The 17,724-nt window shown below is 39.9% G+C and overlaps 1 protein-coding gene across 2 annotated transcripts in view; it reads left to right on the forward strand.

Moving 5' to 3' along the window:
- CACNA2D3 (calcium voltage-gated channel auxiliary subunit alpha2delta 3) overlaps window positions 1-17,724 on the forward strand; it is a 479,869-nt gene that overhangs the window by 153,222 nt on the left and 308,923 nt on the right. For both annotated transcript variants that reach the window (XM_080996726.1, XM_080996727.1), the window contains exon 4: window positions 7,546-7,605. In XM_080996726.1, the coding sequence (XP_080852852.1) occupies window positions 7,546-7,605 (60 nt within the window). The remainder of the gene's footprint in view (window positions 1-7,545; window positions 7,606-17,724) is intronic.

A 17,724-nucleotide genomic window follows, 5' to 3' on the forward strand; every position in this document is an offset into this window, starting at 1 on the left:
ATTTGGCAAATGGTGGGGCGTAAGTATTTTTAACTAGTGCATCTAAGAGATGCTCCCTTCAGCAGCTGCACCAACAGTGAGGTTCTTCCATCTGGAGACAAGGATAAGGTCTTCCCCCTCTTCCTTTAGGAAGCAACAATAAGATTAGGATAATTCATGCTCATCACACAAAGTAATAGACAAGCATTCCCCTTGTCATAGAATGCTTTGAGGACACATGATTCAGCAAGCTAACTGTACTGTCTCTTTTTAACAAGTGGGAAGACTCCCCCCCCCCCCAGCTACAACTAAGCCCAGTGCCATCTAGTGACTAGACCGTAAAATGGCATGATCCACTTCTAATGATAAGAGCCAATTCAGTGAAGGGAGCAGATCTGCTAAAGAGAATAGGTGGTTTGTGTTTGCACTGGAATTCTGTGCCTGCTTAGATCTGCGCCTGCACGGAAGTGTTCCCTCCACTGAAATAAATGGGGGAAGTTTGTAGGTGTAGGAACTTCAAGTGTATACCATATCACATATAGGTGGGTTGATAGATCAGAATGATGAAAATCTTCCTTCTCTCATAGCAGGGCATCAGTTCAGATTGTTTTATTCAGCAAGATATTCCGGGTTGTGATTTTGGGTCAGAAATATATTAAGTAGTTGGCATTATACAATGAATATATTTAGGATTATAAAAGCAATTAAAATCGAAACTTTAGGAGTTCAGTAGACATGCAGAATATATGACAGACACTTCTTCATAAAGTTCAACCCCCTTTGGGTTTTAAGTCATCATTTTGCAATAAAAACCACTAAGCACTTTATCCAGTGAGATGTACTTCCTTCTTGCAAGTCCCTGGAAATATGCAGATGTTAGGTTTTAGCCACAGGAGGGCTCTCAGAAACCAATAATATTACAAGGAAAGAAGTCTGTACTTTTGAAACTAACAAAACAAAACAAAACAAAACATGGGTAGCTCAGCTGTAATATGTGGCTGAGAGCTTTGTGGGGGAAATGTCTCTTGATCTACATAAGGAAATTTTAAAAAAGAAGTAAATGCCCCATTCTGTCCATTTCTTCTCCTTTTGCCTCCACTGAATTTAGCTGCATTTTTAAAGTTAAATTATAACAACCCACATCAGACTTCTGCAACATCATCATCATCATCATCATTACTACTACTACTGCTACAAAATATGTAACATAGTAACAGACAAAAGCAATACCCCCAGTTTAATAATAATAATAATAATAATAATAATACCCAGAGATTGTTTAATTAGGCAAAGGCCTGGGAGAAGAATGTTTTTGCTTGGCACCTGAAGATATCTAGCGAAGCCACCAGGTGAGTCTCCATGGAGAAAGGATTTCACAAGCAGGGAGCCAAGCAGGGGTGAGATTGGGGTCTGTGGATTTCTTAAAGGGCCTCCTACCTTTCCTCCCATAATTCAAGTACAGTATGCGTATATCAAAATTGACAAAGAGTCTTCTGACACCTTAAAGGTCAACATATTTATTACAGTGTAAACCTTTGGGAGTAGAAGTCTGCTTCATCAGATGCATGAAGATCCCCTCTTTTTACAAATATGCAGGCACAGCTAGACTTGCAGCATCAAAAACCACCACACAACATCATAGTGTGTGGGTGTTGCTGTGTCATTGCCAGGGATATGCTACTTTCCATCCTATCAAAAGTTCAGGTATGTTCTGTAAGTAGAAGACAAACTGGTCAAGCTCTGTGCCATAATCTCAGTTCAAGTACAATGTGCTCATGATATTGGAGTATGAGCTTTTGAATAGTTAGGATGTTTGAACAGCAATTATTGCCCCCTAGTGTCTTTCAAATTATATCTACGATGTTACTTGCTGTATTTATTTCTGGTGCGTTGTTAATAATATTACACAAAACCTACTCAAAAAAGAAAATTAAGCAGGAGACAATGAACAAGTATGTGTATTGTAATCACTTCCTTATTTAAGCATTTTGGGAGGCTGAAGTCAAGGCCTTAGTGATAAAAGTGCGCATAATCCTTATCATCATGATAGCAACACAGAAAGATGTTTGAGTTGTTCAGTATGTTGTTCAATATGCTGAAAGTCGGAGCCTCCCAATCTAACTGAGACAATATTGTGTAATCTGTTTAATTAAGTGGATTTCTCACTCTTAGCATCTAAGTAATGCTTTATTGCAAGGACATTTATTTTAATTAGATTAATTTCCATGCCCTACTTTTAGTTTCTAGTTGAGTGACATGTGGCTTTACAACGTGATGCCCAAAGAAGTTACAGTTATCAGGATCTGCATATGCAGCCCAGTATTATGCATGTTTACTTGAGTGCTGTTGTACTCAGGTCTTGTTTGTGAGGTTCCTCTAGGCATCTGGTTGTCCACCGTGAGAACAGAATGCTGGATAAACTGGGGCCTGACTCTGATCTTATGTCCCTGTTGGATGTACTTCCAGGTAACAGTGCATAGGGTTGTAGCTGAGAAGAGTAATCTGACCCCTTATCCACCATGCTGGAGGGGACTTGATGGAACGGAGGTGTACCTCTGGTCAGCCCTGCCAAGCTCCACCTGCCTCCACTGGTGGAGGCATTCCACTGTCAGCTGGAAAGCCTCACCAGCACAGAGTACGTCAGTGTGTCTGCAAAAACAGTAGGTAGAAGCTACCACTGCTGCCATCCCTGCTGGCAGTAGCCAGTGGAAAACTCTGAAACAAGGCATTTCAAGGCTGTGCTGACCAGGCCCAGGATCTTGGCCACTGGATCTTGAGGTGGCCCTGCTGTTGTCACATGATCACTGTGGGTCTGTTCAGACCTATATGCTGCACTAGCCTTAGAGCTGGCAGTAGCAAAGGGGCATATTTTCCCTGCTCCACCACTTCCACCCTGGCTGGTGCAAGTGACAGGGCTATGGATGTGGCTCTAGTTGTCCCACTCTGTCAAGTCCTGCTTCCCCAGCCAGCAGCTAAGACTGCCCACCCCCCTCACCAAATGGCAAGTGAACATATTCCATGCATGAATCCCATTCTTTTTCTCCCTACTTTCCTTTTCATGAAAGCCAGCCATGCTCTTTGAACTCCACAGATTTTTTTTTTTTTAAAAGCAATTTGACAATTTGGTGTGAGGACCTATTAGACCAAGTAGGTGCACATGTGTTTTGCTCTTAATTTACTTTTCAAACAAAATTACACCAAAGGCACTTTTTTCTTTTTTAAATCAACTGCATTTAAATAAAGGTTTGCGTGATGTGTACATGACACACACCCCTCTGATAATGTAAGAAGCACTACATATGTTTAGCACAGACAAAATTTTAAACGGTTCCAAATCTATATAAAACATCTGTAAAAACAAAACAAAGCAAGAAAGGATAAATGCCTCATTTTGTTAATAATGCATTCCTGAATTCAGTTGCTAAATTTTATACAGTGGTACCTCGGGTTACATACGCTTCAGGTTACAGACTCCACTAACCCAGAAGTAGTACCTCAGGTTAAGAATTTTGCTTCAGAATGAGAACGGAAATCGTGCAGCAGCAACGCGGCGGCAGCAGGAGGCCCTATTAGCTAAAGTGGTGCTTCAGGTTAAGAACAGTTTCAGGTTAAGAACAGACTTCCGGAACGAATTAAGTACTTAACCTGACCACTGTATATATAACAATATATGAATGTACTGTTCATGTTCAGGGAGCTGAGGAGGCCTGGCCTTATCTTTCACGATGGCCTTTTTAGCTACTGTTTTTGGAAGGCCAGAGGATGGCCATGATTTGGCTAAAATGGGGAGTTTGGCACTGTTGTTCTCCACTTCCAGTGACTGGTATTCAGAGGCATGTCGCCTTTGATACTGAAGAGAGCATACAGCCATTGTGACTTGGTACCCTCAGTAGCCTAATCCTCCATGGATTTGTCCAGTTTCCCTTTTAAAGCTGACATTTGTTGACATAGTTGAAGAACCAGTTTCCTTATTGGCACCTCTTCCTCTTCCATGACTGAAATTGCATTGCCTGGTTTTTGTCTTAAAAATAGCCTTATGGGCAAAAGGTTGATGCACACCTTTGCTCTTAGGAATTAAAAAAAGTTACCTTTCCCTTCTTTGGAAAAGGGTGGACAGGTGTTCAAACCAAGGAGTGTAGCATAGAATTTGGAAGGCCACCACCCTATTCTCCCTTAGCCCAGCAGCGGGACTTGACTGACTGTGGCCTGCTAACTGTAGCCTTAGCCATCCAATCTACAATTATGTTGCCACATGATCACTCCTAAATGTAGATTACCTTATTTTTTTTGTGGGGAGGGTAGTAGATCCATGTAAACATATGAAACAAACTGATGTAGCAAAGGTAAAATGTGCATGGACCTTACAGAAATGATCTGAGAAATTGGAAGACTGGTGGAGTGGAACTCTGGACACAGCTAATCCACAAAAGACTTAGAAAATGGAATGGAGGAAATTGGTCTGCCCTTCTCTTTAAATTTGATAAATTGCAATGATGTCAATGGAATCTTTTGTTCTGTTACCTTTCCAGCCTTTACTTATAAATGATGGGAAAACAGTGAAGAACTCTGATGGGATTAAGATGAACTTTCAGCATATTTACCCATCTATGCCAGAATATTACCTAAAGCCCTCCACACTAATAAATCTAAGCCCTTCTCGACAAAAAGCAACCTTTTAGAAAGGCACCTGCAAACATGCAAAGTTTGCTAGGACTGAAGTCTATTCCCCACTTTTGAAATGAACCCACCAATGAGGTAATACGGGAAGTGGATCTTGGTAATGTTTTTCTTTTATTTTATTTTGATAATCTACTATTGAATAGTCTCCAGAGTACTGTTGTAATCTTTCCGCAGTGACGTCAGTGCAGCAAATCGCTACAGTGATTTAAAAATAGTTTGTTCTTTGACTCCCCAAACTATTGTGTGTAGGCTGGGTGGAAGGGGGAAATAGTTATATTATAAATGTAGTTTTGGGTAGAAGTGGCCATTCTTTCTGATATGTACAATGCTATTACTATACAGTATAACTCTACTAGACTGATAATAATATAATAAGTTAATTAACAAAAATAACAAAGATAGTGCATAGCGTACAATGTATGATCTTATGCACCCTTCCTGAGAAAGCATTTTTTCTTTGAATGTGTCTGTAACTGATGTTGCTTTGAAAATTTATATGTTAATATAAAATAACTAGTTCTTAACAACCAGAAACAATGGCTTCATCTTGGCTTTATTCTGCTATTACACCCTGGTGACTGGATTTTATGGACGTGCTGCTGCTCAAAATTGTCATATGAATGCTGTTTTCTGAAATGAGTGTAAAATGCTTTGGGGGGGGCATTTAATTAGCCGTTCAATTTGAAATATTATAGGTTAAGCTGTGTGCCTTTTGAATATTTCTGCTTAATTTTGTGTAATTTAACTGTACTATATACAGAAAGCTGTTTTATTATTTCTTACAAAATGTTGTGTTTTACCCAAACTGATATGAACTATATCACTAAGTTATACCATGACTGATCTTACTATTTTTAATGGAATACCAATGGTTTAGGGACAGCCAACATAACTTGCTAGGGCAGGTACTTCAAATACACATGAAGTGGGTAAGCCAGAGACTTGATTTTGAAATATTTTAAGGCATTCAAATGAATGCTACATTTTTAGTAAAGGATTATTCAGTGGAGAATTTTATATGTTCCATTTCATATTTGCCCCTCTCTGTGCTTATTAGTTGTAATTACTTTTTAATGATTTATCTTTCTTTAGTGAAGGAAAAACAATTATAGGATTTAAATATTATTAATAACCAATTTGATAAGAAAAAATGAACACGATAAAAATATATTGATCTCTGAGTCCAGATTACAGCTGTTGACTTAGTTTCTAGCATGAATTGCTGTTCTTCCCAAATTCCTGTTCTTCTTCTATTTTGGGCAATAATAAATGCAACAAGCGCTGATCAGTATGTTTACTACATGTAAACAACACTCTGTAGGACAGTATAATATTTCAAGTTTGTCAGGTTGTCTACTGATTTGAAGGTTGTGGTTTTTTTACATAGCATTTTGTAAAAAACCGAGGCAGAACTCAATTTTACACGAGATCTCAAACTTCTATCAGACTTTGGCTCTTTCTTTCCGGTTCCTGTAGCTTAGCACAGCACTTAGGATTCTGCCACACGATGCATTTGCCTACCTGCTCGTCATTGGCTGGTGGGTGGATGGCCATGCATCGTGCCATGCATGGTGTTACATCATTGAGGATGGATCCAGACTTCGCTTCTGTGGGTGAGATCGTCGCCTAAGTAGAGTTCCATTCAGGGAATTCTCCCTCCGGCGATTGTAGGAGATGACCTTTGCTGATTTGCCCTGCCACCTCCTACGCACCCTCCCATACTGTTCTGGAGGATGCAGGGGGATGGGACCCTCCAGAACAATATGGGAGATGGTGCAGGGGGTTGCAGGGAGAGACGGGAAATCAGGAGAAGTTGCCTCCCAGGCATGATCTCTCTACATCTACAGAAGTCTAGATCCCCACCCATTGTGAAGAGGAGAGCAAGTAACCTTTGATGCCTGATTCAGCTGTCAAGCAGCTTCCAACAACTCATGTATAATAGGAAACATTTTTGCCATAAATGAATAAATGCTCTGAAGTACTGGTACTTCTGTCTGATCCTCAGGAGATTTTCTCCATGAGGTGACCCTGCTGTGAGCTTTGTTTGCGGCTCCTTTAAGTAGTAAATACTATGGATGTATATCAACTTTGTTTGTACCTCAAATGATGAAGTGAATTGGGATGATTTGGGGAAAACTCAATTTCTGAGTTGGATTGTGCTTGTTAATAAGGCACCTTGTGGTAGATTAGGGATTCCCTAAGCTTCTAAGTGTCTATGTGGCTTTAGCAGACCAAAGAAAAATATGGCCATTTCCCTCCACATGCACATAACTCAGAGAAACAAAACCAAGCTGACTTGAAAAACACCCAGAGCTTGGAAGGGAGGGGTTGAGGAATCTTTATCTTTGACATACATTTCTAGTTTTTCTTCAGTCAATTATTTCCCCAGGTTACTCCAATCCCAGTGATTTGGGAGAGGGACTAAAAAATGTGTTTGGTTTTTTAGTTGATCTATGCCTTCCCCTATGCAAGTCAATTGTATTCCCCCAAACTGGGGACATGACAGAACAGAAGGCTCCCCAGAACCTAGTGGTGCTACCACCACCAAGTTTACTAAATATTCACAACTGGGTGCAAGATTGTCTATCAGCTAATCAACATGAAAATACAGTGGTACCTCAGGTTACATACACTTCAGGTTACAGACTCCGCTAACCCAGAAATAGTGCTTCAGGTTAAGAACTTTGCTTCAGGATAAGAACAGAAATTGTGCTCTGGCGGCGCGGCGGCAGCAGGAGGCCCCATTAGCTAAAGTGGTGCTTCAGGTTAAGAACAGTTTCAGGTTAAGAACGGACCTCTGGAACGAATTAAGTACTTAACCCGAGGTACCACTGTATACCTGAAATTTCTAGAAAGTAATACTTTGTTTTCTTCTTCTTTTTTCAGCGTCTTGTTGAAGCTGCAGAAGATGCTCATTTGAAACATGAATTTGATGCTGATTTACAGGTAGGAAAAAATATATCTTTTTGAGGTTAGTATGTTGAGTCCAAACATTCTGTTGTGGAAAGAGCCACCATTCATGGAAGAAGAGATCTGCTCACAAATGGACCTTTTTTCTATGTGTGGAAGATGGACCTTCTTCTGCTCATGGTGTAGAACCCTTGGATACAACTAATGGTCATCTGAAAATACAGTATCATAAAAGGCCTAGTGCCTTTATGCAATGAAGATGACTTAGTTATTTCGTAGGCTCATACTTCCATTGTTTATGACAAGATATGGCTGAATTTTTCAGCAATGTAATCAAAATTTCCATCTTTGGGCAAGACTTCAAACTCTGGAACCAGAAGCATGAGGTCTAGTTGCAGTGTACAGTTATGGTATCTTGTTTTTGGGGGACTCACTTCTTTGCTGGAATTACACTTTTCTGTTCAGGCGGAAATGGTTTTATTTGTTTTTACAATTGCAATTCTTTTATCTCTTATTATAATGTGTATTATATTGCCCGGGGACCTTATGGTGAAGGGCAGACAAGAAAACTATAAATAAAATCTACTGGCAAGAAATTGCTTTTTAGGAAATTTAACCTACAGAGATGGGATTAGAGACGTGATGTTGCTCTTTGAAAAAGCGTTGAACATGTTTAGATAGCCACTACTTAAACTGGGTCTAAAAGGCAGGGCAAGGCAGTAATCCAAATGCTTTTTCATTTACTTGCATACAATACATTTTGGACTAATGCGTAGCAAGTAGCCCATGAAGACTTCACATGAAACTTAAGGTAGAAATAACAGTCCAATGGCTCGTTCCAATTACATTCCAGTGTAAAGGTCCCCTTGGTTATGGATGTGTATCCATAACCAAGACCAGCACTTATCATGTTGATTAGCTTATATAGTAGTGAGCACTTGAAAACTGAAGCTGGAAAAAAAAATCCATTACTTCGCTTTCCAGTAAAGGTCTAATGTACTGTCAATCTACATTACATGTTGCGCAGTGTTAAAACCGAACCCCAAAGTTAAAAAATACAGAGAGCTGGTTTTAAGGAGCTATGGAAACTTTGGTGTTTCTGTACAATTAGAAACAATATTAATCAACGGAATATTTGAAAACCCTTCTAAAATCACACAGGAAAAGGCTATTGTGCTTATGCCCTGTTTGCAGGCTTCCCATAGACATCTAGTTGTCCACTGTGAGAACAGTATGCTAGACTAGATCAGCCTGTGGTCTCATCTTCTTACGTTTTTAAATGAATAGGATCTCTGACTTTGCAAACCTATCATATTTCCTTTTCCCTATATCCACAAGAAGCCAGATCTATTGCCTGAATAAACCAGCTGCACATTTATAGAACCCATTATTAAAGATGCCTTATCACCACAGTTCATCCTCATTCCTTAAATCCTTAGGTTTGGGGAAATGTTGATGATCTTAGCACTTTTAGGTTAAAAGCCATTTGTGTTGGCAGCATGAGCCGCAGAGCCTAATCTTTGACAAGGCCTTTTGTTGTTTATTGTTGCCATGGTCCATTACAACTAATCAATTGTTAATCTTGGTTTCAGTGACCTCTCTGCAACCCTTGAAGGGAGATGGTTGTTCTTTATTTAACAAAAGGAAATCTCGTAATACCATCTGCTCAGTATAAAACAATGACCAGGTTGAGAGTGAAAGCGAGGCGAAGAGGACATTGTTCTTTCAGCAATTTTCCTTTGGAATGGGGAAATTTGTAAGAACCATTAGTGCTTTCTAGTAAGCAGGAAAGACTGTATTAGTCGTATTCGGATGAGCTTGATTTAGTATTATAACACTCTGGGAACTGTTTCATGGGTCCTCTCAGTGGTTTCACATGAAATCCTTAAAGCACAGTTAAAAGCGTCGGGATCAGTAACAGCAAGACAATTTAGAAAGGCAGCCAAATACAAAGAGAGAGAGAGAAACTTAAACGTATCAAAGTGGAACCAAAAGGTTTTTGCCATCTTCCTTGGCAAAAAGCAACTCAGCGAAAAGCAGCTGCATGGCTGCTTTGATGGGCTGCCTGCACTACAGGGTCTAATTGAACTCTAGCGGCACAAAAAAATGAGAGAGTTGTTGTATTCAGTTGTGTGTCTCCATTCACAGAAGGTTCTTCCAAGTAATACAGTGCTGGTAAGCCCTATCTTCACCCAGATGTTATTCAGATACATGTCTGAGTGTTCCTCTGACTTACACTATAGCCTGAGATCCAGGAAGTGATGTGTGTGTTTTATGGTGCTCACTTGCATGGTTTTCATCCTTATAAAAATGGCCTCATGATCCTCTTTCAGGACCCTCTGCAGATGTTACACCACTTTCATTGATAGCCCATGAATGTAACTAAATATGCGCTGATAAAGAGGAAATCATGTAATATTACTACTTTTTGTCTATTGTGAAATACCAAATTCAGAAAACGGCAAGCAGCTTGTTCACCATGTCCCAAGCCATCCCTCTCAGTCCCATCTTGTACATTTATCTCCCATATTGTTTTTGCTTCATATAGGTAAAGGCAAAGGACCCCTGGCAGTTAAGTCCACTCGCAAATGACTCTGGGGTTGCAGCGCTCATCTCACTTTACTGGCTGAGGGAGCTGATGTTTGTCCGCAGACAGTTTTTCCGGGTCATGTGGCCAGCATGACTAAGCTGCTTCTGACAAAACCAGAGCAGTGCACCGAAACGCCATTTACCTTCCCGTCAGAGCAGTACCTATTTATCTACTTGCACTTTTACGGGCTTTCGAACTGCTAGGTTGGCAGGAGCCGAGACCGAGCAATGGGAGCTCACACCGTCATGGGAATTCAAACCACGACCTTTCAGTCGGCAAGCCCAAGGCTCAGTGGTTTACACCACAGCGCCACCTGCGTCCCTTGCTTCATATAATTTCTATGCAATAAAATGTGAGTGCAGCATTATTATGGTCCTTGACACTGGACCTATTTGAATTAATCACAGGAATCTATAGCGAGGGGCATAAATAAAGCTGCCTGTTATTTTAAAGAAATAAATCATACTAGGGGATAGGACTGTCAATCTCACTAAAATCAAATACCATGTGCTTGATGAATGGGAGAGCATAACCTCAAGCATATCTGGATTTAAAGCTTTCACTGGCTGCATTCGGCCTTGACAGAATTTCTGCAAGGTCTAAGGGTCATGGGCACTAATAGTAATATCCCGGTAGCAGCTGAACTTTCCAAACATTCATGCTTCTAATGGCTGGATCATTGTTGCTTTTCTGTCAATTTCAGGTATTTTTCTAGGAAGCTAGGCTAGTGCCTTAACATCTGAGTAGATTTGTAGTAGTGAAAGGGTAGAATGCATCAGTTTCAACGAGAAGATCTGCAGCCTGCCCAACAGCATGGATGGCCCTCTGTGGGTGTAGCTCAAGAGAGATCATTTGTGGCTTTTAAAAATTAAATCTACCAGCAGATAATCCTACCTATCGCGTGAATTATCTTAAACTCAAGTGCGCAAGTAAATTCCAGAGATGTGATGTTATGTTGTTATGTTATGTTATGTTATGTTATGTTATGTTATGTTATGTTATGTTATGTTATGTTATGTTATGTTGTTGTTGTTATGTTATGTTATGTTATGTTATGTTATGTTATGTTTTATGTTATGATGTTATTTCTTTATTGCATTTGCTACCCACCAGTTAATACAGGTATTGTACAACAATACAAATAAAAGAACCCCACCACATAATACCACACAATACAGTACATACATATTGATATATAGGGGGATAATAAAAATTATAGTTCCCCTGTCAAAGGCCAAAGAGAAGAGGAATCTTCAATTATTGCCTACTGTAAAGTGATGCTGCCTTACATACTTCTGTGGTGAGGTAGTTCCACCAGTTTTTTTTTGGGGGGGGGGCATTAGGGAGAAAGCTCTGTCAACATACAATCCAAAATATGCTTTTCTTTGCCTCACCGTGAAAGTATGATTTTCTTGCTTTTCTTTGTGAACTAGAATCATCATTATCATTTAACACTTACAAGATGCCTAACATTTTCTAAGTTGCGTACATATATTTAAAAAACAAGACAACTGCTGCCCACAGGATCTCCATCTAATAGACATGATACAAAAGGGAAGAGGAAAGCAAGCAGATTTCTGCATGTCTGTCAGTGAACACTGGAAATTTGCTCCTAGGTGCGGCTTCTGATTGGTTGCAAGAGCTTCTTGCACTCAAGCGGAATCCGCATTGGATGTTCGAGTTCCGAGGAGTGTTTGAAAACCAGAACATTTCTGGGTTTTTGGCGTTCGGGAACTGAAATGTTTGGCAACGGAGCTGTTCGAGTTCCGAGGTTTGACTGTATTAAACAAACAGGAGAGCATCCATGATGTGCTCATGCAAGGAGGTTGTCTACCTATTATTGTAAGACTAGCATTCAGGTTTGCATTGTTAGGAACCAGAAGCTAACTTAGGAAAGAAATATCTCCATAAAGATCTTTGAAGTACAGCCTGCTTTCTTTCAGAAACCCCCAAACCTTCATCAGTTATTTGACCATAGCCCTGTGAATTCTGTGTTCTTTGCCTTAATAGCAATTGCAGACAGCTAGCCAGCAGGTTGCTTTGACAGCATAAACAGACAGCGTTCCAGATACAATGTTTCTTAAAAGACACCTTTTTAACTGATTCAGAAATTGCATTAATGCTTCCAGTTCTGCCATCCTGTAATGCCAAAGCAAGATCTAATTACAGTATTTTTCGCTCTATAGGATGCACCGGACCACAAGATGCACCTAGTTTTAGAGGGGGAGAACAAGAAAAAAACCCTCTCCCTCTCTGCGCAGCGCCCCTTCAGCGAAGCGGCAAGAGAAATGGAGCCCCTTCCCTGTGCAGTGCCTCTCCAGCGAAGCCAGGAGAGCAAGAGGAATCAGTGTGCACTGATCCCTCTTGCTCTCCTGGCTTCATTGGCTTCGTGTTGCTTTCACTGAAGCCATGGAGCCTGCATTCACTCCATAAGACGCACACACATTTCCCCTTAATTTTTGGAGGGAAAAAAGTACATCTTATAGAGCGAAAAACACGGTATATGGAGAGGTTCTGAAATCTGTTTGCTGAGCACTTTATGAATACTACAAATGTTAGATAGCTCAGTTGGTTAAAGCATAGTACTAACAATGCCAAGGTTGCAAGTTCGATCCCTGTAAGGGACAACTGCATATTCCTGCATTGCAGGGGGTTGGACTAGATGATCCTCAGGATACCTATCATTGTATGAGATGTCTGTTTTTTCCCTATGATGAAGAGGCAATAACTATCATTGCATCTTGACTGGTATGCAGTAAACTTGATTTCTTGTGTGTTGAGGGTTACTAAAATATGTTCAGAACACTATTTTAACAAAACAAAATATCCATAATTTCTACCTACCCATTCCACAAACTGTCTTAGCTGCCTGTTAAATAAATTTAAAACCAAAGCCATTTGAACACATGTTGGTTAATGTGTTTATATACCAAGATGTAGTCAGAGAATTATTTAGCTAGGTCATTAGCTTGCAGAAATAAAGGTCTTTATTGACATAGAAAATTCACTGACAGAAGCAGGAAGGAAAATCCTTATAAGCATCCAGTTTGCCTGCAACCATTTGTCTCGTTATTCCCAGGGGCATAATATTCATTATGATCCTTTCCACATTTACTTGGAAGTAAATCCTGTTGATTCAGTGATGAAATTTATGTGTTGAGTGTGCATTGGATTGCATCTGCAATGCTTCATAGCAGTTTCTTGGCTGGCTGGAATTCTGAACAGAAGCAGTCCACTGCAATATTCTGTTGCAGGTTCCACTTACTGCCATACACTAGTGTGGAACAAAGTGCATCTGATACATTTTTTTTTTTTTTTTGAGGGAAGGATTACCCTTTCTGAAGACAGCATTACATTTGGGGGATAATTTAAAAATGTTACACAGCAAGCCTAACCAGAAGTAAGTCCTACTGAATTCAACAGGTCTTAACTCCCAGGTGAGTGGAGTTAGGATTGCAGGTTTAGAATTTATAGTGAGACTGAACAAAATGAATGCGGGTTTGGGAGTGGAGAGTAATTGGGGGCTTTTCATGTTTTGATGTTAGAACAATTTGTTCACAACACAAAAGCTCTATTCATGCACCTAAGCAACAAGGTAGAGAGTCAACAGGTGGCAAACATTATGATGGCCAATTTTGCCTAGAGGAGTCAATTAATAAGTGGAAATTGGGGAAGGGGAGCTGCCACTGTAATCATGCTCCCCCCACAATGCAGTCGCTCTACCTATTTAGATGCATGAACAGGACGAACAATCATTTTCAAAATATAATAGGGCTGAGAGAGTTTTAAGGAATGTATATGAGGAGGAAAAATAGAGGTCAGTGTGCAATTATTTGCTTTAATCGAATTTTCTGTCTCAGAGCATTGCATTATATGAAAGTGAGTAAATGCGAGTAGATCACAGATGGTGGTGTTCAGAGCACTGTAACATACTTTGTAGGGGAACCTTACTGCCAGAGGGATTAAAATAGGTGAGGGGGCTGGTTCAAGGCATACTTGGTGATATAGCTAGCAACTTAGGAGGGTCTGCTTAAGGTCAGCATAGAGGATAATTTTGATTCAGTCAACATTTAAATGCAAACCTGCCTAATTCAGTTTCAAAGACAATATGCAAACTAAAACACAATCATCCTTTGAAATCTCCACTTCTCTGAATTCTGCATGACAGTTCTCCCATCAGATAATGTGAACAAAATGCACATGTTAAAATGTGCATAAAATGTCTACATTTGTGAAAATAACACAATGCTTTATATTAGAAAATAATGCTTTGGAAAAATGTGCATGTTAGGAAAATATTTGCACTAAATTATGCCTGATTTTTGTGATGCCTTTTAAAAAAATAAATAAATCAAAACTGGAAAAAAAAAGAAAAATTGAGAGATTGGTAGATCCCTAGTATGAGAGAACTACTGGTCTTTGAGACCTACCTATTGCCTATAAAGGGAAAGCTCTGGAGAACGAAGAGATGAAAACTCATGTCATAACTTGCTGGGGAAAAGCTTGGAACAGCTGTTAGTGCTGTCAGGGCTTGCCAAGTCTAGGGCTCTGCTCAGCAGAATGAGTAGGAAGGCTCCCAGATACAGCATGGATAATTTACCACATTCTGAAGCAATACACATTTCCATCTAATGAGTGGTTTGTGTGCCTCTGTTAAACCATTAAGCCCAGAGCCTAAAACAGCACCAATGGGATTGACATTTTAGTAGGAACTGGGAGCCACTATCAAAAGCACAGTGTATTTGAATTCATTCATAACAGATCCATATGCTTTGTGAGATGTATGTGCCTATATGCAGTGTTTTCTTACCTTGTACGGGAAAAAATGCAAACTGTTCCACTGGCAACCCAATCGTGTTCCCATGCTTTAACTTCTGCTATTTAAATGACAGCAGTGGAGCATAGGACTGAGAATTAAAGTGGCATCCTCATTCACCAATTAAATTCTACTTCAATCAATGAGTGTAATTTCCCAGTTATTTTGTTTGGGATCTGGAAGACTAGATTTCTGCAATAATTCCTGCTATGGTATGGCACAAATGGATGTTTCTGAACGTGACACTTGGCTTTTGTATGGAATTGCATCCCTTTCTGTGCATCTCAGAGTCTTGAGGCATCATTATGAATTCTCTTTTCATTACAGTATAGCCTATCTGCAAATGAACTCCAGCAGGGTAGCATAAAACTATATTATGTGAAATGACTTATACGCTCCTAAGTGATGATATCATGGCATTTACGCACAAATCTGATAATGAATTTCGTGGACACAACCTTTGCTATTGGCTGCAGCGTATACATTTCAAGCCCAGATTGAATATAACACCCTCCATATAGATATATCCATAGCTTTTGACTATTTTGATACTCATATTCATAAAAATGAGGTCAGGAAATCTGTCAAAGTGTCTTTATTTAAAAAAAAAAAAGGATCTCAGCTAACCCTTTTGTTATTTCCTTTCGTGAGCTGCACATATATTTCGATAGAGTTTCCTGATGGGTTTCTTTGAAGGGCAAGCATTAACAGATTTCTGTAACTGATTATCATTTGATACATAATGGTGAGCTCTGTTTTCCATTATCATGTAGTCAAATGTATTAGTACTTTAACTTTCAAATGCATGTAGGGTTTCTGTTGGTTTTGCAACAGCTTACTATTGTTCTACTAGTTTATGGTTAGCTCTATAATTTTAACCAGAGCAGGACACATTTTATGGAGTCAATTGTCGGGTTCATACTATGCTGTATCCACACAGTTAATTAACCATTCAGCTCTAGCTTTTGTTTTGTTTTGTTGTTGCTTTTTTGTAATAGGGCAACCTAGCTCAGACTTAATACTTTGTTGTGTGAGTCCCCTTTGAAATGAAGTGAGCCAGCAGATTGTGCCCTGTGCTTTTAGATCAGGGGTCAGCAACCTTTTTCAGCCATGGGCTGGTCCACCGTCCCTCAGACCAAGTGGTGGGTTGGGCTATATTTTGAAAAACATATGAACGAATTCCTATGCCCCACAAATAACCCAGAGATGCATTTTAAATAAAAAGCACACATTCTACTCATGTAAAAACACCAGGCAGGCCCCACAAATAACCCAGAGATGCATTTTAAATAAAAGGACACATTCTACTCATGTAAAAACATGCTGATTCCTGGACCATCTGCGGGTCGGATTGAGAAGGCGATTGGGCTACATCCGGCCCCTGGGCCTTAGGTCGCCTGCCCCTGCTTCAGATCATTAGAGCTGTGACTAAGTTGGCATTTAAGAGAAAACATTGACTTCCCCTTTAATTGCAGTGTGTTCATTAGCAGTGCTTTTTTTGTTCAGGAAAAAAATGAAGTTACCATTCAATTGTGCACTCAATTCATGAACTCTTGGAACAAAACCTGTTTAATTCAATTAGTTTAAAAAACAACAATGGCAAATTGATAATTTTGAATACATTTGGGCAATTTGATAAATGAGCACTTGAAGACTTTTACATAAAACATAAATTAATGATTTGATTATTTCAAAAATGTGTAGTTCTGTCTTAAATGGTGCTGCCCTCTTAACATAAATATTCAAAGAGAGGGGAAAGGAATACCAAAGAAAACTGCAGTCCTAAACCTGCTAACCTGGGAATAAGCTTTATTTAAATCAGCAGGATTTACGTCTACATAGACTTTCACAGGGTTGTGCTGTTAGGCTGCAGTTCTATATCTACTTAACTAGAACTCCTGGGAGAAAGTCCTACTGAACTCATTGAGATGTACTTCTGAATAGATTGTGCTTTAATTGTGTAAAGGAGAACTGACAGATAAAGCCCAATCTCATTTACCCAGGTGGCCTGAGGATCTAGCCTGTCTTACTGGTAAAATGGTTAAGTAAAGGTTGGAAATGGGACACTCAAATCCAAAGCTCCGCAGGAATTCCCGGGCACACAAAGAACTCCTATATAAGCAAGAGCATCCTTATAATTCATCCTAATAATTTCTGTGGCAGAAATAGGCCAAGCATACGTGTGTTTTTGTGCATGTGAAAAGCTGTCCCTGAAATTAAGCTCCAGGTAAGTTCCTGAACAGCCAACTCAGTCTTCTTCTTCTTCTTTGGCGATCACTCGTAGCCAAGTAAGATTGTCTTCCATAAACACAGAGTCCGTAAGTGGCTGGGGAGGCCAATTCTGGATCCACATGTCCTCCTACAGTGGGGACATTGGTTTCTGGGCAGGAGTTGATCATGGTGTGGATTTGCCAAGCGCGCCTTCCTTTTAGCACGTTTTCCCCTTGCATTCTGAGTTCGAGTGTCTTCAAAGCCCATGACACCTTTGGTAAAGGCTGTTCTCCAACCGGAGTGCTCGCAGACCAGTGTTTCCCAGTTGTCAGTGTTTATACTACATTTTTTAAGATTTGCCTTGAGACAGTCTTTAAACCTCTTTTGTTGACCACCAGCATTACGCTTTCCATTTTTAAGTTCGGAATAGAGTAGTTGCTTTGGAAGACGATCATCAGGCATCCGCACAACATGACCAGTCCAACGAAGTTGATGTTGAAGAATCATTGCTTCAACACTATAGTAGCCAGGAATTCAC

The sequence above is a fragment of the Podarcis pityusensis genome (assembly GCF_964106645.2).
Source record: "Podarcis pityusensis genome assembly, chromosome: 2".
NCBI lineage: Eukaryota > Metazoa > Chordata > Lepidosauria > Squamata > Lacertidae > Podarcis > Podarcis pityusensis.